Source organism: Gymnoscopelus microlampas (genome assembly GCF_963454915.1).
Source record: "Gymnoscopelus microlampas genome assembly, chromosome: 18".
In the NCBI taxonomy this organism is placed as follows: Eukaryota; Metazoa; Chordata; class Actinopteri; order Myctophiformes; family Myctophidae; genus Gymnoscopelus; species Gymnoscopelus microlampas.
Genome location: NC_139955.1, coordinates 33,192,507 through 33,219,252, shown reverse-complemented (window position 1 = coordinate 33,219,252; position 26,746 = coordinate 33,192,507). Strand labels below are relative to the sequence as shown.

General features: G+C 44.3%; 1 protein-coding gene across 2 annotated transcripts in view; it reads left to right on the top strand.

Moving 5' to 3' along the window:
- The window catches only part of afg2a (AFG2 AAA ATPase homolog A), a 171,314-nt gene that overhangs the window by 28,837 nt on the left and 115,731 nt on the right, over positions 1 to 26,746 (top strand). For both annotated transcript variants that reach the window (XM_084041957.1, XM_084041956.1), the window contains exons 12-16: positions 4,472 to 4,626; positions 10,925 to 11,134; positions 15,304 to 15,357; positions 15,774 to 15,853; positions 22,519 to 22,648. In XM_084041957.1, coding sequence (XP_083898083.1) covers positions 4,472 to 4,626; positions 10,925 to 11,134; positions 15,304 to 15,357; positions 15,774 to 15,853; positions 22,519 to 22,648 — 629 coding nt within the window. The remainder of the gene's footprint in view (positions 1 to 4,471; positions 4,627 to 10,924; positions 11,135 to 15,303; positions 15,358 to 15,773; positions 15,854 to 22,518; positions 22,649 to 26,746) is intronic.

Sequence of the window (26,746 nt, the reverse complement as noted above, 5' to 3'; positions counted from 1 at the left end):
TCAATGCTCTCTCTGTGGGTCTTGATAGCATGAGAGCTACCCCTTATGTGTGTGGGGCATCGTCATCTTTTCTGTCCTGATTGCGTCCATCTTGGCTCGCTGATTCCCAATAGTGCAAGATTGTAGTTTTTCATCTCTTGCGCAGGTTTTCCTGCTTGGTATACTGTGCTTACATTCCATGTTCTGATGGTTATGTTTTTCCTGGTTGAGAGAAGGGTGGTCGGTCCTGCGGCTTCCAGGGGCTCCTGGCTTTCACCACACAACGTCATGCGTCTTCAAGCTGAAGAACTTTCCTCTCCCGTTTCTGTAACTGAAAGTGTTTTACGGGGTGGGGTTGTTAGCCCCACGCCCAACCCCCAACTTGGAGGACCAGGTGCTGCTTTTCCTCCGACCTCTACTCTAAAACCTAACTGGCATGGTTGCACCTGCTGGGTGTATGAACCCCCGCCGGTATAGCCTTCAGAGTCACGGAGGCACGCAAGCCTCCCCACCACGGCATAGTAGCAGCACAGCGGGAGGATAAATCACAATATGACATATTCTGAAACATGTTGCATGCAATTTGACAAGTTGAATCTCATGAAAGTCAATCGGCCGGCATCACCGAAAAGCAATTTTCTAACCTGGTTTTGTCTCATTGCAAATCTTTGGTCTGAACTAAGCTGAAGGATGAACTGGTCACCCTAGTTTGCCTGATCCTTTTGCACTTGTACAAGGGCCTTTGGTTCCCATAATGGAAGTAGTTATTTCCCAGTAAATACGATGTTAAAGTATACTACGTTGGTTCCTATGGTGTTCTACAGTATTTTGGAAGATGGGTTCTCTGAATCTTAAGAAAACGATGGTCCAAATGACACAACCTTTTTTATGTATTTACATAATAATTGACAAGAATTGTAATGTTGCTGGGAAAATGTTCACCTTTCTGAACTGCTGTTTCATACTTCTACTTATATTGTAGGACCAGGTGACACAGGGTAATGGGGCAGCACATATGGTGGTGTGACTGGTACTCACTCTCTCACGCGCATGCACGCACACACGCACGCATGCGTGCACGGGCATGTGCACGTGCGCACACAAACCTCCTGCTCCGGCGTCCACATCCTGCCTTTTCTTGCCTGGTCCCCGGGACTGGGAGCAGATGTTTTTGTGCACACGTCTTGAGCAGTGTGTTGAGGGCTGCAGGGCTAATGCATGAGAAGAGGTGGCCCAGTCACCCAGCCAGGAGCCAAGGTAGATGGATGTGATGTCTGGACCTCTGGAAGGAGAGAGTGAGACGGGAGGAGAGTCAGGAGGCATGGCGAAGGAGGGAAGCAGCGAGTGAGAGAGAGAGAAGGAAAGAAAGGGCAGGATAGGGGGACACTGAAACGGAGAGAGATGGCTCCCCAGGGTCCTCGGACTGGCGAACGCATCAGCCTTGCCTGACTCTCGCTCTCTCTCTCTCTCTCTCTGAAGACTCAATGTTTTTTTTCTTCTTTGCTCTCTCTGCTTCTCTCTCTGCTTCTCTCTCTCTCTCTCTCTCTCTCTCTCTCTCTCTCCCCGTCTGTCCCTCGCTCCTCTGTTGGGTCCTGGAAAATATAAACAGGATGCAGTCTTGTCTGATCGTAAATCCCCTCTCGTCCGCTCCTTGGCCCCGGGCCCCCGCCCCCTGGCCCAACGTCCGCTCCCCTCCGGTCCCCCCCCCCCCTCACCACCACCACCACCACCACCACCTCCTCCTCTCAAACCCGACCAACCCCCTTAACTCAACGGAGGAGGCCGCTTGTGTGCTTGAGTGTATGCAAACCATTGTGTGTGTGCGTGCCTGTGTGAGAGAGAGCATTGGAGAGCAAGAGAGACGTGTGTGTGACGGGTGCACATGTGCGTTGAGGAAACGGTTATGTGGCTGTGCTCATTCACCATGTGATTTCTGCCTCGTACCTGTGTCCTCTGAACTGCATGGCGTAAATCAACCCAGCTGGCTCCAGGCTGGGGAGAGGGGGATTTCTGCATCGTCATTGCACACCTACACAGGGTCCATAGAGTTACACTGTAATGGTCCATTTGGTTCCATTTTGTACACTCAAAGAGTTACACATAGTAAGGGTCCATTCGGTTCTATTTGTACACTTGAGAGTCACACGTCTGTAAGGGTCCATTTAGTTCCATTTGTTGTTGGTTCCATAAATGAACTTGTTTCATGTCGTATTCAAAACAGAACTGTGGGGAATACACTGTAGCAAGATGTTGAACATCATTCACAAGCCTCCACTCTTGATGGATTCGTTTCCATCTCTCAGTAGATGCAAATCTCTAGAACAGCAAGTATTTAAACACCAAAGCACACAAAGGCAACATATTTTCCAGCATATATTCCAGTTTCACCTATTTGTGTTTGTGGAATGTGCATCCGTTGCACTAGTTTTCGTCAGTCAGAGAGGTCCTGTTTTCCAACCGCATGCAATGACAAATATTGTGCGTTTGGTGGTTTTAGACCCATGTTTAATGTGTCTTTAACGTACCCTTTATTGCTTGGACAGATAATATTAGCTCTGTGTGTATGACACGTTGTTAGCCTGCAGATCTGCTCTATTTGGTGCAATGGAGTATAATGTTGCCGTCGAGCAGAAGCCTTGTATGACCAAAACTGTTCTTTCCAGGAAATGGGGGAAAAAAGAACCTGTGTTCCAATGAATCCAGTGAAGTTATTATTTAGTCACAACAACAGCAACCATATACCAATAAAGAGCCCTTTATCAGTGATAAGTGTCATCTCCTCAGTTTGTGTCTCTTGATTTGATCTGAGGCGGGCACTGAACGCACAGACGCCGAGGGCGTTCAAAACCTTAAGTGCTTTAATTACACTTCCCCTCGGCCTACTCGCCTTTTCTTCCCCGGTAATGCGCGGCCAATTATTCTCGCCGTCAAAAAGAGGGAATTAGAGGTTCATTTTGAGATTTGCGTTCATTAGACGTGTGTCATTTGCTGCGTGTACAAGCCTGAGTAAAATCTGGAGCGGGGTGAATTAAAACCCCTAAGCCATGACTGCATTAGCGCTGCCTGTTGAATGCCAATTTCCTTTCCTTTTAAAAACAATGTTTTCTTTATTTTGATGTTCATTTGGATAGGCACGTCAAATATACCTAACTGTGTAGGACAGGGGTTAAGTGGTCAGATGGGTGGACTGTGTGCATTTTCAGATTTTCATGTTACGATCAATCAATTGATCGTGTTCCGGCTAGGAGCAATGGAACCAACGTAGTACACTTTAAGTACATTTTTCAAGAAAACATTACCACCTGCAATACCTGCGTGTTTTCGGCGTGGCAGCCGAAGTTGTTTTGTTGAGCGCTCGTTTTAAATCACTCATCGTCCTGCGTTACCACCTGTTTCGAAAATGCACACATGCCGGACGTTGAGTGATTTAAAACGAGCGCACCCCAAACACAACTTCACTCACGCCCCGGCGTGAATCATTGCTTCACAGACTTGACAAAAAAGTAGCTCATAATGACAGTGATGGATTTTGGTGAAACAGACAGAGATAAAGAGGAGAACCAAAGCTGTCCTTGGTGTACAATATTGGTGAGTTTACTGTCGTTTGATGCAATCAGATGACACTTTTCTGTCTCATAGTCAATGAAAGGAATAGAAGCAATACCTGCAGCAGGGCCAGCAAATGAAATCAATTTGTATGTATTATTGTGCTCTAGCTCAGTGGTCCCCAGATTACAGTGAAGTGACAATTTAAGGACTTTTAAGACCTTGTTAATACCTCAAAAAGAGAAAAAGAGTAATCAACAAACTATACTGTAAAGACTGGTCAAACATTGGCCAAATTGTCAAATGATATTAGAAGGAGGTAAACATTTTGAAAATAGCCGATCTACAAGCTCACAACGCCTCGCAACGCAAGGCGTTGTGTGCTTGTAGATCTGCTATTTTCACAATATTTATCTGTGGAACCGAGTCAAACAAAATGTAATGCCTCAACTCCTACATTGCAAGTGCTTGTCAGGGCGGAGGGTCCCCAGTTCAAATATGATTATTTTGGGGGGTCACTGAAGGGCTGTGCTGAAGGGAATGGTGCAGAGGAGATAGACATGACTTTGGTTCAGGCGTGCGTGCAATTCGTGGTTGTACATACATTACAGTCTGCGTTTTTCACACACAGCATTTACAGCATTTGTCATTTGCTACTTGGTGCAGGTGCAGCGAGGAAAAAAGACACTGACATGGCGTCGGAATTCATCCGATCGCCCGATGGGCCAATCGTGAGCAGTCAGTCGGTCCTGTACGCTGCACAAAAAATACGCCCGATGGTGCGAACATTCGTGAGCTTGTAGATCTGCTGTTTTCGCCAGGTGTTCACCTGTTTGTGCCAAATGTTCGCCTATTATGACATGTCCTGAATAGGGATGCTCAGGCTCATGTGGTTAGTTCCGGTATGATAAATGTGTAAATTCATATTCTCTCTGGTTTTGTGCAGGATTGCATGCGCTGAGGCGAGCTCTGGGCACTGGCCACCAGCCCACGGACGGTGAGCTCAAGGGACGAGTGACCGTCACCCTCCGGGACCTCGAGTGGGCCATGTCTGTCGTCAAACCCAGTGCCATGAGGGAGGTGGCCATTGACGTCCCCAAGGTGAGAGAGCTATGGACAGAAGAGAGTGACAAGCATCCATAGATTCAGCCCACTGTACACATCTGTCTCCTGTGGTCATGATTGCGTGTGAAAAAAATAGCTGATCGCGTAGTGTTGATAGCTTGTAAATCATGGGTTCTGAAAGTGGGGTCCGGGGACCCCCAGGGGTCCTTGAGGGAGTTCCAGGGGGTCCCCAGCTAAATGATAGATAGTTAGGAACCAAATGGACCCTTATGGGCCCATTTGGTTCCATTTGTACAGTCTCTGAGTTAAATTAACATTGATTTTACAACATAAATTGGGGTCCCAGAGATAGAAATGTCATTAAATGGGGGTCCGTAGCCTAATGCATGGCAAAATTGGGGTCCTTGAAATTAGAAATGGTTGAGAATCACTGCTAGAGACGTAAAAATCTTCTCTAATGGGGGTCCCTGGCATATCTTTTCAAATGGGGGTCCGTGGGCTAATAAGTGTAAATAAGGGAGTCCTTGACATGAAAAGGTTTGAGAACCACTGTTGTAGATGAACTATTTTTGGTATTTCTTAAAACTAGAGGTTCGCAGCGGCTCTCACATCTACGTCGCACCGCTGATTCGACCGATATGCCCATATATGGAGATCTCTGTATCTGTCTGCCGGCCGGCCGGTCCTCCCTTAAGCCAATTTTAATATAGGATGTTTTGCCTATAATGACATGCCCAAAATAGGCACGCCATGTTGAAAGTGGATAGACTCCTTGGCAGAATAGAATAGAAATCCCACAGCAGTCTTGTTGTTTACTAGGATTAAGGACGGCCACTCTTGAGCACAAAGCTACCTGTACGTATTTATACCTTTGCTCAAAACGTGCCTCGCATCGAATCATGTAACCCCCATTCAAAGACTGAAACAAGCAACAAATAAGACTTTGTCAACAACAACCATGTCTCCCTAACAACATATCGTCAAACCCCTGACCCACCAGCTACCCACGTGTGTGTGTGTGTGTGTGTGTGTGTGTGTGTGTGTGTGTGTGTGTGTGTGTGTGTGTGTGTGTGTGTGTGTGTGTGTGTGTGTGTGTGTGTGTGTGTGTGTGTGTGTGTGTGTGTGTGTGTGTGTGTGTCTGTGCGCGTGTGTCTGTGCGCGCGCGCTGAGGAAGAGTGGGATGGAAATGACTCGGCGGCCACTTCACCCTCTGTCCTCTGTCTCTTGAGAAGAGATGAATTACTTTACTCTGAATGGATGTGGGGGGGGGGTCATCGGAAGGAATGAAGGGAGGGAAGGAAAAGAGGGATAAGCAGAAGGGAGGGAGGGAGGGAGAGAAGGAGGGATGAGAGAGGACAGGCGGCTGGGGAGCCTGCAGGATGTTTTGGAGTGTGCATGTGCAAGACATAACGCACAGGAAGAGGGCTAACATCATCCTCCAGAGGTAATTGAAAGCAGATCGTCTCGCTGTCGGTTCCTGCCAGTAACGAGGACGAAAAAAAAAAAAAAAACAGAGGGAGGGGGAGAGAGAGAGAGAGAAACCACCCTCCCACCCATCTCCTCACTCCTCTACAAGCGCTTTGAGCTCGCCCAGAAACATTCAGTCCTTTGCGGCTGGTTCTTGGAACGAGAGGAAGAGCGAGAGAGAGAAGGGGGGAGAGAGGAGAGTGGGTTTTGAGTACCCCACTAACGTTGCTCAGCTGAAAGGCCTGGACAGCACAGCACAGTATCACACAGCACAGCATAGTACAGCTAAACAACAAGGCACTGGACAGCACAGCACAGCACAGCAAAGAAAAACACAGCATAGCAAAACACAGCACAGCATAGCACAGCACACAGTGGTGTAAAAAATGTACTTTGTTACAAGTAAAAGTCCCTAATTTACTTGAGTAAAAGTACAAAAGTATTGGTATGAAAATGTACTTAAAGTACCAAAAGTAAAAGTAATAAAATGAAATAAAATAGCCGATCTAATAAAATAAAATAGCCGATCTACAAGCTCACAACGCGTTGCGATGCGACACGTTGTGAACTTGTAGATCGGCTATTTTCAAGTAGCTTAGGTATAACATAGGGCTAAAGTGGTTAGTGTATGTTTTATAATGTAATAATTGAGATCTGCAAAGTAACTAAAGTTTTCAAATAATTGCAGTGGAGTAAAAGCACAATATTTGCCTCTGAGTTGTAGTGGAGTAGAAGTAAACGTGTAGACAATTGGAAATACTGTGGTAAAGTAAAAGTACCTCAAAATTGTACTTAAGTACAGTACTCAACACAACACAACACAACACAACACAGCATACAGACCAGCACAGTACAGCACAGTCCTGGACTTGAACTTGATTATATCCACATGAGTGCAAACATTTGTTTCTAATCCTTTTTTTCCCTCATTTTTTTATATAAAAATATTCCACTGGCCCACTATTACATCACAATGGATCTGTAGATAGATAGATTTCTGTGCATTTACGTTTCGCAGGGGTTTTGAGGGATTACGCGCTCTTTCACGAGATGTTTGAATTGAAGCATATTGTTTCTAAATGATGCTGTTTAAAGTCACATACATATTGTTTGTTCTCAATCAGTCGGCTCCTCAGTTTCTATGGTTCTTTTGCTTTCGCTGTGTGTACTCCCTCCTTTTTGTGTGTGAGTGTTCATCTTTCACCACGCGGCCTGGCTTTAATATCTAGATCTGGCAGCTGTAAGCAAACCAGTTCCTCTTCTTAAACTTCCTTCTCACCCCCCCCCCCCCCCCCCCCCATCTCTCTCTCTCTCTCTCTCTCTCTCTCTCTCTCTCTCTCTCTCTCTCTAAGAAGTCCCCCTCTCCAACCCTCATCAAAGAGCAGAGCCTGAGCGGCCACCTTGTAAAGTTCAAGAAAACAACAGTAAAACATAATAACTGGGTCCTACCAACAAAAAAAAAGGAGGGAGGGAGGGACTGGGAGAAGAATAAGAAGAGAAAGAAACAACACACAAGCAGAGAGGTGTGAGTCAAAACAGAGCCCTCTAATTCAGCCCCCGCCTCGTTCAGGGCAGAAAAGCACCTTCCAATTAATACAGCTGTGTTCTTTTCTTCCTCTTTATTATTGTTATACATTCAGATGTCTCTGTTTGGTCTGTACAAGGCGTAACAAAACAACTGCCAAAGAAGAAGGTGGGCCGGGTGTGGGGGGTGGGGGTGGGATAGAACGTAAAATATGGACGTTTCAGTATTTGAATAGATATTAGATACATTAAAAACATAGATTTGGCTAGTTTTAAGGAAAATGTGAAACTTGATCTGCCGTGAGCTCTTGTGCTGCATGCACATCTGCCTTCCTGGTGGAGATAGATACAGTACACACAGTGCCTGGGTGAATGGTGTGCCTTGCAACATCCACTGCCAGTTCTGGGAGGTGGTTGCCAGTAAATTGCAGCAGAGCTTGAACCCAGCATCGCTATTCCGAAGGGGAACGTTTACTGAAAGTAGCAGATCTACAAGCTCACAACGTTTTTTTTGCAATGTGATCTACAAGTGACATGATACAAGCCATGTGTCATGTCATGTCCAGACCTACAAAAAGCCATGACCTAAACCCAGGATAGGAAGTCGGAGACTCGCCCACGCGGTGCTCCAACGCTGAAACTAAAGTTCAAATGTTAATTGTCAATACACAGCAAAAACCCTTGAAGGCCCATTTTGACCCTTTCACAGTTAAATGAACACTCCAGACTTCATGGTGTACTGTACCTTGTCACTACCTCCTGCATGCATGTGTCTTTATGTTTATTTTGAATCATTTCTTTGCTCTCTTCCGCTTTTCCTTGAATTCTCTCTCTCTCTCTCTCTCTCTCTCTCTCTCTCTCTCTCTCTCTCTCTCTCTCTCTCTCTCTCTCTCCCCCCCCTCTCCTCATTTTCATTCCCCTCCACCTGTCTCCTTCGCTGGTCTGCCTATCAATGTCTGTTTTACTGTTATCTGTCTCTCTATCTCTCTGTTTTTTTTTTGTTGTCATTTCCCGCACTGCTTTCCATCAGGCTTCTTATCTCTCCAGCAGCACCCCCCCCCCCCCTCTCTCTCTCTCTCTCCTTCATTCACTCTCTTTTTTTCTCTTCCCCTTTGGACCCCTACCTCTCCCTCCCCTCGCTCTCTCTCTCTCTCTCTCTCTCTCTCTCCGTGCTGTCCATAAATTGTTCAGCGTGTGGTATTTACAGTATGTGGCCGGACGCCAGGTTTCCATTAGGTCCTCCGTTCCCCGGAGACGGCGCCGGTGGCCTGGGATGTGTTACATCAGGAGAGAGAGAGAGAGAGGGGGGGAGGGGCAACAGGGGAGGGATAGAGAGCAGCGTTGCCATGTCCGCTTATTATAAGAGACTTTGGGCTTGTGTTTCTGTAACGTCGCTTGTAAATATTGATAAGTTGCGGGTTGCGGGCTTGTTTGTAAAATGTAGTTGCTTATTTGGGCTTGTTTCCATATGTTGTTTAAACCAGTGGCTCTCATACATTGTCATTTCAAGGACTCTCAAATGAAAAAGGATTTGTCCACGGACCCCCCCATCTAAACATACTTTTGTGCCAGGGACCCCCGTACAAGATTTGTGTTGTTAAAATGTTCGAAAAATATTCAAAATGCTTTGTTTTTTAGTTTTCTCAAGATTTGTTTGCATCGCGACATATTGTGAGCTTGTAGATTGGCTATTTTCAAATAGCCGATGCATATGGGTTTAAAGTGCTCACTTGTGCCCTATAGTCACTTATTTTGGGCTTGTTTTCATAGACCTGGTTGCTTATTTTTCACAAAATCTGGCAACACTTGATTGGGAGCAAGCGAGAGGGAAAGAGAAAACGAGGACGGAAGGATTGTGAGTTTGGGAGTAGCTGCTGATATGGAGGAAGTTTGACCTCTAACCCCAGTCGCTATAGTCTAACTTTAACCCTTAAAAAGTAATCTTCTTCTAATCCTGTTTCCTCCTGACTTGAAAATAGACCCTTGAAAATTGCAGTGTCCTATTTTAGCAGGATGGGCCGCATCATTATGTCGTCTCTGTCGGGTGGAAACCTTATGTGTCCAAAAGTGTTGCTCTTCAGGATTCAAATTAAAAAATAGCAAAAGTAGCAGATCTAGAAGCTCGAAACATGTCGCTTCGCGCCCCGTTTTGAACTTGCAGATCTGCTACTGTTGATGCTTTTGTAACAAAAAGTTAAAACATATGAGGTTTCTGCCCGACAGCGACGATGTCCTAACTAAATATCCACACGTAGATTGATGTACAAAAGCATGTACACACGCGCGCACACACACACACACACACACACACACCCACCTCCATCTATCTGTCAGAAGTACAGCTGTTGGCAGACTGCGTGTGTTGTTTTACACCCAGTACAATGTCTCCCTGATTCAACACAAGCCTCTGCCTCCATCTCTCCCTTCAGTGCCTCCACCTCTCAGTGCCTCCACCTATCCTTTCGCACATTATCCCCGGAGACCAAACAGCGTTTGAAACATTTAGACACTTAACTTTACCATCATGCTATGGCTGTAGCATTAAGAGAGACAAATGAAGGTGTTGGCGTGTTCTTTCCATTACAAGTAGGCACGCTTTTGCACCTCAGTTTTTCAGACAGGCAATCCTTGGGCAGCAGGGTCCTCGAAATGTCGAATTCATGGCTCTTTTTAAGGTTCACTTCAGAGATTCTGGTCAGGTATTGGTGCACAGAACCTTATACGGTCCTGTGCACCAGGAAGTGGTCCAGAACACCTGAGATTTACATAGAATATCATCTCTGTCGGGTGGAAATGTCCAAAACTGAACACTGATTCAAATTCAAAAATAGCAAAAGTAGCAGATCTACAAGCTGAAAACGTGTCACTTCCCACCGTGTTTCGAGCTTGTGGATCTGCTACTTTAGATTTTGTGTGACACTAATAAAAAAAAAATCACAAAGTTAAAATATGGAGATAGGAGGTTTCTGCCCGACAGTGACAGTGATATGTTACGTGTCCCCCATTCATCCCTGTTTAGTTTATTTGTTTGTCTTTTGAATCGTGGACCTTAAAAGACCAAGTTTTAGAAGCTGGAAGAAACGTTAAAATGGAGAAATTGGAGAAATACTTTTCAAACCAGTTGTTAACGAGTTTCTGTTTTTAATTGTAGTTATACCGTCAAATAGACTTTGACACATTATGACTTAAAGGTAAATAACATTTCTTGTGTTCACAGAACTTTTGGAGTTTTAGCACATGCTTTCAAGCAAAAGGTTCTAATCTAGTCAATTCAATTCCAACGCTCTACTATCTTCTGTTCTGTTCCTCACATTACATTGTTTTCACACCACCAACCAAACAGGTCCGCTGGTCCGACGTGGGCGGCATGGAAGAGGTGAAGCTCAAATTGAAGCAGGCCGTGGAGTGGCCCCTGAGGCACCCCGAGGCTTTCACCCGAATGGGGATCCAGCCCCCGAAGGGGGTCCTGCTCTACGGGCCCCCAGGCTGCTCCAAGACTATGATAGCCAAGGCCCTCGCCAACGAGAGTGGCCTCAACTTCCTGGCCGTCAAGGTGAGATGAAACCTAAACCCCAACCCTGGGCTGAAACACACTGCATGAAACACACTGCATGCTAGGGCTGGGCGATATGACTTCAAATCAATAGCATGATTCTTTCAAACCTTTGCCTCGTATCAATTAACACATTGGCTGCTAGCGTTCTTTACCTTATATTGACGATCCACGTAGGGCCACGGGAGCCGTGATGTGTACACGGATGTAAACCAAGGGTGTCTTGGTGGTGGTGTAGGGTCTCCTCTATCCACCGGAACAAAAATGTTGTAACCACGATCGGCCATTTTGTTTCTTATCGGCCGTTGAATAAGGCTCGTTTTCACCAAAAAAAGAAGAAATCCGAGCTAGATGTGTTTTTCTACAACTCATAACATAGGAGTGGACGGAAGTGTAATTTTTTGGGATGACCTCACATCCATCCATTCCTTTTCTCAAGGGATCATTCCTCTTGTGGAATTCTCACAATTTTTTAATAAAAATGTATAATATAGCGTTTTATGTGGTTAATCAGACTAATTGAAAATCTATTCAAATATTTGTTGAAAACAATAGTAATCTTCTCGCTAATTCCATTAAACTACCTGAGCAAGGTAGGTTAATGCGAATGCGTGGCAATCTAGAGTGTTTCTTGTTTAGTGTCGATTCTAAACGTCGGTTTCGATACATATCTGCGGTTAATTTCCCCAGCCCTATACTCTCTCTGGATTTCATTCACTCAGACCCTGAAGGACTCGTCGTCTGACCTTTAACCCCGTGTTTGTCCTCTCTCATTCATCACCCCCATTCTCTCTGTCTCCACCTCTCCACTCTCCCCCCCGCCCCCACCCTCCCGCCTGTCAGGCCCCTAGTTGATGGAGGTTGATTGATCAGCTTGGTGATTTGTTGATTGGTGGATATTTAGGACACTGTTGCCGTGTGCGATTGGCAGGATGTGACAGAAGTTCTCAGCCAGTGTCATTAAGCTGTGGGTCAAATGAGGATGTTGTCTTTGTTTGGGACGGACACACACACACACACACGCACACACACACACACACACACACACACACACACACACACACACACACACACACACACACACACACACACACACAATGCAAACGGGAGTTGGTTCGTTTTTGTATGGGCTTTTTTCATTTTATTTTTTTCATTTCATTTTATTTGCTATTCTTTGGATGGAATTATTCCATTTCTGTTTGGATGGAACTGAATTACATTTTCAGTTTAAATCTTGTGGTTTAATTCATTTCAGTTCATTTCAAATATCTATTGTCCCATATGATGAATATTACAGTCTTAGAAATGTGAAGACACAAACAACAATACAGAATATGTCAAAAACTGTATGCAAAATATCAGTACATATGTTTTATTTGTATTCTCTGCATTCATGTGTGTGCACGTGTGTGCATGCAGATAAATAATACTTATGCACTATACTGTACTATACTTAAATATTATGGAATAAGCTTAAATTCCTGCATCACCAACATTGAACATGTTTGAATTTCTAGATCGCTACATCACTACCAACCATTTGCGTGACCACAGATATTGTACAAATGTTCCATCTGAATTATTTTCTTTTTTATCTCTCTCTCTCACTTGAGTCAAAGTATGTATTTGAATCTCTTGAGATCACGTCGAACAATCAAAGAGCTAAAGTATCTGTTTAAGAAAAGTGGATGAAAAAAAGAACGCGTCCGCTCCTGGATGGTGGAAGCCTGTTGTTTGGCACGGAGCTGTAGCAGTATCAGGTTTTTCCAGTGCAGTGGTTGCTGTGACAGAGATATGTTATCCAGATTTAAATGTGGACTCTTTAAGGCTCAGCCACTTCCTCTGTGTGAAAAGCCCTATTATCAGTCTGTCAATGTCAGCTTCCTTCCCCTGCAACCACACACACACACACACACACACACACACACACACACACACACACACACACACACACACACACACACACACACATACACACTGCACAGAAACACGTGCATGCATTGCTTGCTTACTTTGCTTATGCGCGTGCGTGCGTGCGTGCGTGCGTGCGTGCGCTCGTGAGTGTGTGCACACTCACACAAGGCCAGGCACATGTATGCTAGCATGTACAGTACGTAGACAGACATGCACGGACACATACTGTACACACACACACACACACACACACACACACACACACACACACACACACACACACACACACACACACACACACACACACACACACACACACACACACACACACACACACACATAATCGCACACACACCCTGCCAACTCAGAGGTGTTGAAAGGGTGGATCGCAGAGTCAGGAAGTACTACTGATGGCTGAGTGGATGTTTATCTGCCTCCGAGGTAGGGCAGGAGAGAGGGAGGGAATACGTGAGAGAGGGACTGAGGGAGGAAAGGGGCGAAAGATAAGTAGGGAGCGAGTAAAGACGGGCAGTTTGCTTGAGCAAGGCACTAGCCCATTGGTTCTCAAAGTGGGGTCCTTTGGGGGGGGGGATCCAGGCTGAAGTAGTTTATGTAGCATCAGAATGATTTGAACCACTTTATCAATTTAATAACGTTGAGGAACACAAATATTCTCCTCTTGGGGTCCCTGAGAGCACAAAACATTTTCAGATGGGGGTCCACGGCCAAGTAAATATCAATTTGGGGGTCCTTGACACGAAAATGTTTGAGAACCACTGCCCCAGCCAGGCTGTGTGTTTTGGAGGTTGTGGTTCTGGATAACTCCCAGGATGTGAGTCTGTGTGTGAATGTGCAGAAGTGCGCTGCTGTAAAAGTAGCATGCATGCTCAGCAGGGCTGGGCTGATGATGTGACTTCAAATCAATATCATTTCAAGCTTTTTCCCCCGATTTTAGATGAAAGTGAAAATAGCAGATCTTTAAGCTCACAACGTGTCACATGGCAACAAAGTATAAAGGGCTTAAGTGGTTAATCAGACTAATCAATTTAGTGTATTATTTCTTCATGTCGATTCGTTGGAGAAAAAAAAGATCTAAGCAAAACAGATGTACATGATCGCAAGATTAAGTCTGTTATTGGTTTTACATATTCGTTTTGAAATATTTTCGATGAATTGCCCAGCCGTTAACTCATTCAGTGCTTGACTTATTTCTGGTTGTGTTGTCCCAGTGCCAGAGCCAAAACTTAATTGTAAAAAAAAAAGTGCTTTGGAGCCGAGATACAGCCTTTTTCAGTAAGAAGTTAAACAAGAAGTGAATGGAGCAGCAAATTTTCAAATCATGATATCTTGGGTTCTGAACATTTTTTTTCAAAAAAAAAAAGACGTTTTTTTAATTTATTTTTATGACGTCTTAGACGTCACGTGGCGCTCAGGGCTTAACAATGGCGATTTTTTTTTATGACGTTTTAGACGTCATGTGGCACTAAATGAGTTAAGTCTGTTATTGGTTCTACATATTCGTTTTGAAATGTTTTCGAATAATTGCCCAGCCCTAATGCTCAGTCAACTTTCCCTGGTTAAATGCTCCCTGGCAGTTATTGTTTTGATATAGCTAGTCCTTTCTTGTGATGGCTGTGTGTGTGAAGCTAGTGGCCTCACGGCGGTTTGCTTTAAGGCGTTGCCCCTGTCTGCTTAAAACGACAACCGTAGCATCTCTGTCAGGTCTTATTTAAGGAGCGCATCATCATGACAATGAATCATAACGATCGCTGAGGACTGTCATCTGATAATGCCGTTCATGTGGTCGTGTGACATTACCCCTCCCAGCAGATGTCTTGAACAAGATGTCTGAGGATCTGTTTTCTGCAGCTTTTTTTTCCTCCCTTTATTTCACAACCCAAAATTTCATTTTCTTCTGGGGGGAAAAATAACCTAGATATCGTTGCTGTCGGGCAGAAACCTCTTATCTCCATATTCTTGTGTTTTTTTCGTAAATTAACGCCCTACTTGATCATACTGCAGCGTCACACACAAGTAGCAGATCCTCAAGACCTCGATCTGCTGCTTTAGCTGTTTTTGAATTTGAATCCTTGAAAAATAACGGTTCTGGACATAATGAGGTTTCCACCCCGACAGAGATGATATAGAAAACATTAGGTGTTTCATAATGTCTCTTTCTCCCCCCCCCCCCCCTAGTTTAATAATGTCCAGCTATAAACCTGTTGCATCATCCAAGCTTTTTTTTTTTTTTTCAGGGCCCAGAGTTATTGAGCAAGTATGTGGGAGAATCTGAGCGAGCAGTGAGAGAGGTAAGTCATGATCTATTTGATCAGTGGTTCTCAACCAGTGGTCCGGGGACCACTGGTTGAGGGGGCTCCAGGTGGTCCCCAGCTAAATGATGGAGAGTTGTTTACCAAATGAACCCTTTTAGATCTTTAACTCTTGAGAGTGTAAAATGAAATAAAAAAAATGAGTATAAAATGAAACTAAATGTACCCTTTTTGGTTTCATTTTACGCTCTCAAGAGTTAAATTATTGTTAAACATCTGCATTACTTAATTAAAGATTTGTTATTATACACAAAAAGCCCTAAGGGCTTGTTTCCATTGTGGTCCTGTGTATTCAATTAATCAAGTGACATTTTATTATATCTATATACAGTATTGTTCAGGTCTATTGTATTGTGTTTCACTCTGCTCTGACATGGCCATGTTTTTCCTCTCAGGTGTTTAGAAAAGCGAGAGCTGTGGCTCCCTCCATCATCTTTTTTGATGAGATCGACGCCCTCGCTGGCGAAAGAGGAAGGTGAGTGAGTTGCTTTTCTCTAAAACAAGTGATCCAACATCGGTGCCTTTTGAAAAGAAAGAAGACAAATCCTACTTCAAACCAATGTCCCCTCCAAAAAAAACTCTTAGCGTGTTACTCAGGCCTGGAATTTTGTCATTTTAGGGGCAAGGCCAATTGGCCTTTGGTGTTGTCCATTTTTTGAAGCCACAAAGGCTAAATGCCAGGGCAGGAAGGCCATCAAATAAAACGTTTTTAGTCCATTGAAAGAATTCATTGAATTTAAGGGTCAAGGATGATTTTCAATTTAATATGTAGACTACCTGCAATGAAATAAATAAATTATGGTATTTACAATCTGATCCATGCTCAGCCCTGCACCAATCAAAGTCACTGCATTAGTTTAGAAATGGGGACTCAGGGGAGTTAAGAATTCAGAATCTCAACAAGTGTCTACATGACAAGAAAGAGACACTGGTGTCTACATATTGACAAGAAAGAGACACTGGTGTCTACATATTGACAAGAAAGAGACTAGAGAGTAGAAAGTGGTACAGTCAGCTGGGGCCTTAAGGCCACTGTGGCCTCAGGGCATGACATTTTTTTTGAGGGGCACAAGGCCAAACTGAGGGGCAATGACGGCCGGCCATGGCCTTCGTGGCCTCCCTGAAATCCCTGCCCTGGTGTTACTACTCGTGTTTTCAACGCCGGGGTCATTGTCTGTAAGAAATGAGTAACACACAGTCTACTGGAATCAACTGAAACGTGTCTGCGGCCTGTGTCACTGTCCACCCCCCCCGCCATGTCTTTCACAATGACTCACTTATGAATGGACAGCACCACCGACATCACCCGACTCAAAAAAAAGAAAGAAGAAAACTCCACTCTGCATGACTGCACTATCAAAGACGACTTTTCTTGTTCCCATGGCGCCCCGACAAGACTTTGGGTCTTTTTTTTTTTTGCTAATGGCACGCACAAAGTGCTTATGTTGTCCGGAGGACATTCAATGGGATGGCACTGGGAACATCTGTGGCTTAAAAGAAGAGAGGGAGAGTGAGAGAGAGGGGGGCGGGGGGGAGGCGGGGTGCGGCGGACAGAGACCCGGAGTCACACAGATACTTCTTTGTGTCCGTCCATGGCAGATGGGGAAGGCCGAGTGTGAGGGCCACTTCCTGCTCCCGGCCAACAATGAAGGTACATGCTGTTAGGACAGTAGTTCTTAAACCTCTCCGTGCCAAGGACCCCCAAATTGATATTTATTTGGCCACGCGGACCCCACCATCTGAAAAGAGTTTGTGCCAGGGACCCGCCAGAAGAGGAAAAAAATCTAAATTATTCAAAATCTTTCTAAACTTTTCGATATGTTTCAAAGATTTATTACAATTAGCTGCAAGCTTGTTGTCCCTAACAGGGAGATAATAATAATAATGATAATGATAATACATACAATTTATATAGCGCTTTTCTGAGTACTCAAAGTTGCTTTACAAATGCTTAACGATCAGATGACTCCCTGGCCACTTTAAAAGTCCTACAGTGTGTACCTGCCCTTAGGATTTAGAACAGTGGTTCTTAAAAATAGCAGATATACAAGCTCACCGTGATGCCCTGCAAGCTTGTAAATCTGCTATTTTTGAAAAGAATGAGCGTTTGTTTGAAAAATTTCCCTGGCACAAAGACATTTCAGATTTGGGGTCCGCGGGCCAAATACATATCATTTGTGGGGTCCTTGGCACAAAAAAGTTTGATAACTACTGGTTTAGAAGGCATTTGTAGAATGGGCCTCAGGTCTTAATGGGTTAAAAGTGCTTACAGTAGTGGCGGAGGTTCCTCCCTCATCTAAGAGCTTCTTTGTTAAAATGTGAGAATGGATCAGTGGTCTGCTGGTTCTGAAAGAAGCTACAGCTTTCCTTTGACAGACCATGCGGTGTGACGAGGCTGAATTAAGCCTCAGTTATACTTAGTTGCGAGCCAGTGCCGTGCTCAGTAAATAGCAGACATACAAGCTCACAACGCGTCACATTCGTGACGCGTTGTGAGCTTGTAGATCTGCTATTCGGATCTGCTATTCACCAACTTGAGTATAAATCAGGCTTCATAGAACGGCCCCACGACAAATGCAGAGCCGGACGGCCGCACCCGAGAACCACTTTGCAGTGTGAGAAATGCACTTAGCAGCGATCGATCGATAAAGGTTATTTATTGGTCTTCGTTTCCTGGTGTGTTGTTTTATTCATCTTTTATTTTATCTTTTTAATCAATGTAGTGGCTCACGTCTGCAGGAATGAAAAAAAGTATCAGTGCGAAATGCGTGCAGGATTCAGGATTGAAGATCTTTGATTTTACATACTTATTGTATCTACGAGTACATGGGAGTAAAACTTATTTGATTTTGTTTCCTCACCATTGTTGTGACAGCAAAGAATTATAAACGATTTACAAATAGATAATGAAGAATAGCGCTCGGGTGGCACAGTGGTAAAGTCCCTGCCCACCACCATGGAGGTTGTGGGTTCGAATCCACCGTGGTGCATCCGGCTTTGTCATGAACACAATTGGCCTGTGTTCAGGGGGAGGAAAGCTATTGGGCTGGGGCAGCACCTGTCAGTAGGGAGTAGGGACTGTTGGGCGGGAGGAGTAGGACAAAGGCCCTACGTCCTCCCGGTGGGGGCTCCTCACTGGCAGGTGAGTCTGTAGGATACAACAGCAGTGACAACATAGAAATGTGTGTGGGGAGGAGTCAATTGGCGTAACAACTAAAGTGGGGAGAAAAAGGCTGTAAAAATGATTGGCTACTCTAAAATAAACGCAAACTATTGTAAGAAAGAGAATTAACTAAGTATGCACATTAGTCATTTTGAGGTGCTTGAAGGTGCCATGTTTATTGCTACGTTGTGTGCAATCTTTGCAGGACACAGCCATTTTTTCCCCTCGTCTGTGTGTGTGTGTGTGTGTGTGTGTGGGTGTGCGCACATTCAAGCATGCACGCATGCGTGCACGTGATGTGTTTTCCCTCGCAAGAAATACCGGCGAAATATTCCGTCTCTGTTGGCTAGTAAGACAACGAGAGAGGGAGCAATACAAAGTAAAGAGAGATGATGCCTATAATTAGTGCTCCGCCATACGACGGCAGTATGTTGTAGAACAGCAGGAACAATATTACAAGAACATCATCACTTTACATATTGTGTTTATTGTTTAGGAAACGGCTGTAGTGTGGGGGGGCTCACGGTTTTTCGTGAGATTTTATTTTGCTTTAATCCATGAGAACGAGAGATAGATGGACATAGTCCCAGACAACCCCTCTCTCTCTCTCTCTCTCTCTCTCTCTCTCTCTCTCTCTCTCTCTCTCTCTCTCTCTCTCTCTCTCTCTCTCTCTCTCTCTTTCAATACGTAGTTCCTTCACTCTATCCCATGTTTCGGCTCTTAATTTTTTCCTCCCCACCCACATCTCCTTCCTCTCCTCTCCTCTCCTCTCATCCTTTCTTTCCTTCATGTCCCTCTCTCTCTCTCTCTCTTTCTCTCTCCCTCCCTCCCTCCCCCTCTTGTTCAGTTCTATATCTGGGTGACAGGGCTTCCATTGTGTTTCTCTGCGGCCTTGTCTGGGCTAATGACGTCTGGCACTTCCGCTCGCCCTGTCAACAGAGGCTGTGTGTGTGTGTGTGTGTGTGTGTGTGTGTGTGTGTGTGTGTGTGTGTGTGTGTGTGTGTGTGTGTGTGTGTGTGTGTGTGTGTGTGTGTGTGTGTGTGTGTGTGTGTGTGTGTGTGTGTGTGTGTGTGTGTGTGTGTGTGTGTGTGTGTGTGTGTGTGTGTGCGCGCGCGCGCGCGCTTGACATGGGGATCTGGGAAGGGCTGTCTGTCTGTACTGGCTTATGGAAAATAACCAGCTTAGAACAGTGTGTCTGATAGAGAGATAGACAGACAGATCTGTGAATTTTAAATGCAGCATCGCAGTATGAATACATGAATATTTTCAACTTAGCCCGTGTTCACTTATCTCTTCCTCCCTTTCATGCTTAAAAATAATAACAAATGAACGCTGTACTTGATCATACTACAGCGTCATTCAAAAGTAGCAGATCCGCAAGCTCTGCTACTTTTGCTGTTTTTGAATTAGAATCCTGAAAAGTAACAGTTTTGGACATGTGAGGTTTCCACCCGACAGAGACGTTGTGTTCATACAATTTAACAGCATGTCATTTACAGCAGATTGTACAGATGGAGATTTTGCTAGCAAGAAATAAATGTGATCAAACTGTCAAAGTGGATTTACATTGTATTATTTGGAAAATGTAAACCGTCTATCAATCCATCCCAGTGTTTGCTGTGTCCACCCATTGATTAATTCACACATCTTTTCATTCATGGCTCCATTTATTGATCTATCCATCCGTCCGTCCATCCATCCATCCATCCATCCATCCATCCAACTGTCATTCCATCAATCCGTCAGTCTGTCCATACGTTTATCCATCCATCCATCCATCCATTCATCCACCCACCCATTTATTTAAAATGTTCCATGCTTTCATTTCACTTGTCACCTACATTTGTGATGTATACATGCTACAAGTAAAATGAATTATGGTTGTAATAATACAGGTAGTAAATGGTATATACACTTTTTGTTTGTTTCTGTGTAATTGTTGCCAGCCAAATATGCTTCTTTTCCTTCTGTTTCGTTTGTTCTGAAGTGTAAGACTTGCAGCTTCGTTGATACTCGGTTTTCTTTATTTTTGTCTCCGCCAGGCCGAAAGGCATGGCCGAAACTATGTTTTGCACCCTGTCCGTCCGTCCGTCCGTCCGTCCGTCCGTCCGTCCGTCCGTCCGTCCGTCCGTCCGTCCGTCCGTCCGTCCTTTTGTCTGTGAACAGTTAATCGCCGGCACCGTAGGCTTGATCGCAGCGAAACTGTGCACACACACTCCCTAGATGCCAGAGCTGAACCTCTGCCCCAAATATTTCACATGAGCCTGTTATAGCGCCACCAGGAGGCCGATAATAGAAAAACTATTTTTTCCCTTTCAACACTGTTTCACAAATCGCAAATTAGTCCATAGTCATACAAAAAAAAAATCTCTCATGGGATTTTATTTAGTTTTAATACATGTATCTATACCAGCAACCAACAGCACATCTTACATTGAGGACTATTTGAGGATGAGCTTTACACGGTTCCGGTTATCCTCTCATAGGCTGCGTGTGGAGATGGGGAGGTGGAGTCGCATGGTGTCCCCTCGCACAAGACATCAGAGGGAAATATGGACATTAGTTTACTGATCTGAGCTCACTATTTGTGGGCACTAACAGAGGGCTTTGAGTGTGCTACATGCTTGCCTGTCACTTTTGGAGCAACTGAAAGCTTCTATTGTATGGATTTTGTGTTGTGTATTGTATATATATATATTTTTTTTAAACTTTGTTTATTGGGTTTTTCCATAGCAGTTTTCAGCATTAAATGCATATAGCAGGATACAGAAAAGCTTTTTAAAGCAACCAATAAAATATAAAAGCTCAATACGGATTCCATTATCACCCCAAGACATGAAGACATAAAATTAAAGATACAAAATGAATACAAAATATATAAACATATAAAAGGATATATAAACAAACACAGACCGAACAAGACAAAAACAAAAAACAAACAAAACAAAAACACCAGTCAAACAATACATATCCATATCACATTCAAAATCCGCTTTACAGCACCACACCCCCACCACAGCAAAGTGTATTGTATATTTTAATGCAGGGGTCTTCAACAGAGGGTCCAGGACCCCTAGGGGGTCCTCAGAGTTACAACAGGGAGCTACCAAATCTTTGTGTGTTAGGATATTTATTTTATACATGAACCACTGGAACCTTAGCATCCCTATTTTGAGGGGAACATTAACCAAAAACAGCAGATCTGTTGTGAGCTTGTAGATCGGCTATTTTTGGCAAAGAAGTATACTGTAGGTGTAGATGGAAAAAGAGCAGACCAAGTAAAAAAAAAGTTTAATCTGAAACACAATTGTATACAATATAGAGGGGTCTATATTGTATAATCTCATCTCTCTCTCAGTCCTTGGAAGACCCCTGTTTTAATGTATTGTACCTTTTTAACATCTTTATGCATGGTTTTTCAACTATTGTTTGGACTCAAGGTTTTATACAATAGGCTCTATGCACAGCAGCCATATTGGGAATGAATTGGGCCCCTTCCTTACTTCCTTCACAGGTGTTACCAATTGGGCCCCTTCCTTACTTCCTTCACAGGTGTTACCAATAATACTAATTAAGGCTCTGTTCCATTTAGTTTAGCACAGTGGTGGTTATTTTCAAGGACCCCCATAACTCTGAGAGTGTACAAATGGAACCAAATGGACCCGTAATTTAGTCCATTTAGTTCCATTTGTACACTCAGAGTTACACACCCACCATAAGAGGCCATTTGGGAATCAAAATGGAGTGTTTCTAGTGAGCCAACATGCACGATATCAGCACCCTGACCAGAATGGAACAGAGCCTTCATTAGTATCATTGGTAACACCTGTGAAGGAAGTAAAAAGAGGCCCAATTTCTTTCCAATATGGCTGCTGTGCATAGAGCCTATTGTGTCAATAAAGTAACTAACTAACTATCCATCCTTCCAATCAAACCACTCATCCGTCCCTCTCTCTTCTCTCCACCCGTCTCTCCAGCTCATCGGGTTCTGGAGGAGGAGTAGGCGAGCGGGTTCTGGCTCAGCTTCTGACGGAGATGGACGGGATCGAGCAGCTACGAGACGTCACGGTGCTGGCTGCCACCAACCGACCAGACAGAATCGATAAGGTTAGAACCAGTGGTTCCCAAACCTTTTATTTCAGCCTGAGACCCAAAAAGAGGTCTACCCACGGGACCCAAACGATGAAAAAGCTCGGCTATATGAAGTTGCATCTGGAATTTCTTTGATTTTCTTATGTTTATTTTTTTTGAGTGAGAAGTAAGGGGATATTTACTTGTGACCCACAAAAATTGGCCTGCGACCCAAATGTGGGCCCAACTTGGGTTCAGTGAGGTAGGTAGTTTGGTAAACAGTGAGGTAGACAGATGTACTTCTGCTCCCTCTTTCTCTCTCTCACTCTGCCTGTCTTTCTCTCTCTCTCTCTCTCTCTCTCTCTCTCTCTCTGTGTCTGTCTGTCTGTCTGTCTGTCTGTCTGTCTGTCTGTCTCACTCTCTGTCTGTCTGTCTACCTTCGTCTCTCTCTGTCTTCCTCTTTGGTTCATGATTGATGAGGTTAAAGAAATGTCTCTTTTCTTTATCTTTATCCGGTTCCCTCTCTCTTTACATTGTCATACATGACGGATAAAGAAGACAGACATTGTCTCGCCTCCCACTCTCGCCGCCTTTGTCCGCTGTCTTCCACCGTCTTCCTCTTTAGTAGCTGATTTATAAGACAGACAGACAGACGGACAGACACTCTCTCTCTCACTTTTTTCTCATTCTCTCTTGTCTTTCTCTCCCTTTCTTGTCTTCTTTCATCCATGATTGATCAGGTCGAAGAGTTGTTGTCTCTCTGCCCCCTTTGTTCATTTCCCCTTTTTTCTTCCTGTTCTGTCCGTGATTGATGAGGTCAAAGGTCCTCGGCTCTTGTCTGACTCTCTCGCCGCCACATCGGTTGCGTTCACACCTGCCTTGTAACATGGTGTCTTATCAAACCCCTGGGGGGGAGGTGGGTTCTTAACCGGCGGCTCGGCACCTGGAAGCGTGTCGCCCTGACGGGCTGACAGGGTCACAGACCGAGCATGACCTTTAACCCATTTAGACCTGTGTAACACCTATTCGTTGTTATACTTTTCATGCTGTGTCATTTTAGTTGTTGGTATTATATCGCCGTTGTCGGGCAGAAACCACTTATCTCCATATTCTATGGTTCTTCGTAAATGAATGCACTACTTGATCATACTACAGCGTCACACAAAAGTAGCAAAAGAAGCAGATCCACAAGCGATGCGTTTCAAGCTTGTGGATCTGCTGCTTTTGCTATTTTTGAAGTTGAATGTTGAAAAGTAACTAAGAAAACTCAAAACTTAGGTACGCTTCAGAAGGTGTTTTTAGAATCGGCCTCAGGTCTAAATGGGTTAATAAAGTGTGATATATCGGGGTCCTCCTGACGTCACAGTCTTAAGTCTAGGGTCCCTGACTGTGCGAGACCAGTTGAGAGCCTCTGACGGTTTACCCAGGGGTCAAGAGGGGTTACTTCCTTAGATTGGTTTTACAAGGAGGTGAGAATGCTCCATTCCAACCCCGAGGGCACAACAAAAACCCATGCTTGCTGCACCACAGGAGAGAACTGCTCTCTTGCCTATATAGTGACTTAATCAAGTATCATTTCGTTTGTTATCAGACTACCAGTTGTTGTTTTGTTGTTGTTGTTTTTCCCCCCGTTATTATCAGTGGTGTGTAATCAGTATGTATAGTTAAAACATCATGAGAAGAAACATTTGCATGATTGTGCTGAAGTCTACGTGGGTCACCAAAAACATTACTTTGGCCTCTGGTTTGAGGGTGATAAGTGATGTTGGTTCGCAGCTCAGTTGATGGGCTCACATCCCTCATGTTTGACACAGCAGTGGAACTAGTGCAGCTGGCATTAACAGACTACAAAGTTGGGCCTAATGAAAAGGAACAACCCACCGCTAAAACATTTTATTTTGCCATTTTATTTGAGGTCTTTGTCTCTGATCAGTCTGTGTGGTTCCCAAATAAAGGGGAAGGAGGGATGGTAACATTGGTGTGCCAGTTAGATATGGCCGCCATTAATCAAACTATAGCATAGAAGAAAGCTCAATAAATAAATGTGTCACCTTTAGGCAAGGCAGTTTTATTTGTATAGCATATTTCAACAACATGGAAACGCAATTATACAATGACACTAGGTTGCATAAAACAAAAGAAGTAAAAAAAAAAAAAAAAAGAAGTTGTAGTGCAGAAGAGAAAGGAGAATGAAAGTAACTCAATCAATGGCAGTGGCAGACAGAAAGGTCTTTAGTTGTGTTTTAAAAGAAGTAAGAGTGGCAGCAGACCTGCAGTTTTCTGGAAGTTTGTTCCAGATTATGTGGTGCATAAAAAACTAAACGCTGCTTCCCCACGTTTATGTTTGGTTTTAGGGACAGAAAGCAAACCTTTTCCAGATGACCTGAGAGATCTGGAGGATTCATGGTTCACGATACCGTACAAGTCAAGATCAGAAATGTATTTTGGCCCTAAACCATTCAAAGCCTCATAGACCAAGTAGTAGTATTTTGAGATCAATTCTTTGACACACAGGGAGCCAGTGTAAGGATCTAAGCCAGGGGTCTTCAACGTTTTCAGGCCAAGGACCCCCTAGCTGAGAGAGAGATGAAGCAGGGACCCCCTACTCTATATTGTATAAAATTGTGTTTCAGATTAAAGTTTTTTTTTACTTAGTCTGCTCTCAACGCCTCGCGCTGCGAGGCGTTGAGAGCATGTAGATCGGCTATTTTCGGCTAATGTTCCCCTCAGAAAAGTAATTCTAGGGTTCAAGTGGTTAATGTAAAAAAAACGAAATCCTATCACGCAAAGATTTAGCGGACCCCCTATAGTAGCTCTGAGGACCCCCTAGCGGTCCCGAACCCCCTGTTGAAGACCCCTGATCTAAGCACAGGAGTGATATGTTCCACTTTCTCTGTACTAGTTGTTGGCGGTATTTGCCAAGTGCATTTGGCATACCTGGAATTCATCAGTGCATTCTGTCCATCCAAACTATCAGGAGTGGTGGGCAACTATTGAACAGCGTCGGTCAGCAGGATATGGCCGACACACCCACAGCAGGGACACCACATCCACGGCAATGTTTCCGGCGAGGGATCCAACCTTTCTTTTTTAGCTGATCCCTGCGAAATATGATCAAACGGATAACATAAACCTTAAAAAATAATCAATTTCGACTCTCATTCAGTAACAAATGTATCGTAATATAAGAGCAGTTTTCCCTCCGTCAGCCACGTTTTTCTTTCTCTCAGCTCCAACCCCTCCATGGCAAATGAGACCGCTGTCAGTCTCTCCATAGTTACTCCCCCCCCCCACCTCCTCCACCCTCTCTCTTGTCTCTCTCTGTCGTGGTTCTCTGCCTTTATCTTCCTGGATACTTCCTGTTCCCCATCTCTAAAGCCAAAGCTTTCTTTAGCCTCTTATCCAGCCATCTCTGTCCTAATGAAATTTCCTGAGCGCTGATCAAAGACGGGAGTCTGGGTCACATCAGTGAGGACACACGTGAAGGGAGAAGGACCAGGCCATACTTAAGCCCCGTGCTCAGCCTCTCTAGACAGGCCATCTGTCTGTGTCTTTTCCTTCACTTTTTTGTCCTCCAGTCTCTCTTCCCTATATAACTGGCCCTCGTTCAGAGCCTTGTGCATCTGCTGCCATGAAGCGCAGTTTGATCCAAAGTTAAATGGGATTGTTGGAGGGGGTGATGGTTGCCAAGTGTGAATGTGAACTCTGAGTGTGCGTTGTTTTTGTTTCTTTTTACACCAAAACTGACAGTGAGCGTCATGATGTCCCATCTACCCCCCCACCCCCACTAATGCCCCCTCACTTTTTCCCTCATGCCGGTGCTGTTGATCCGTTTCCAACCTTTCTTTTCTACTTACATTTTAACACATCCTCACTCTGCTCCACAAAAGTGTTTATGAATATTGCTTTTAGGGATGCACCGATGTATCGGCCACATATCGGCCACATATCGGTATTGGCCGATATTTGCCACTATCGGTCAACATCGGTATCGGTATTTGTTTGGATTTGCTGGTTAAAGTTACAGGACTTAGGAGGCAATTATGTGTTTATGCAGATTCTGAACAGTTATTTATTATAATGAAGATGTATTTGTTTCCCTGGCACAAAAGGGGGAAATAATAACACCAAAAA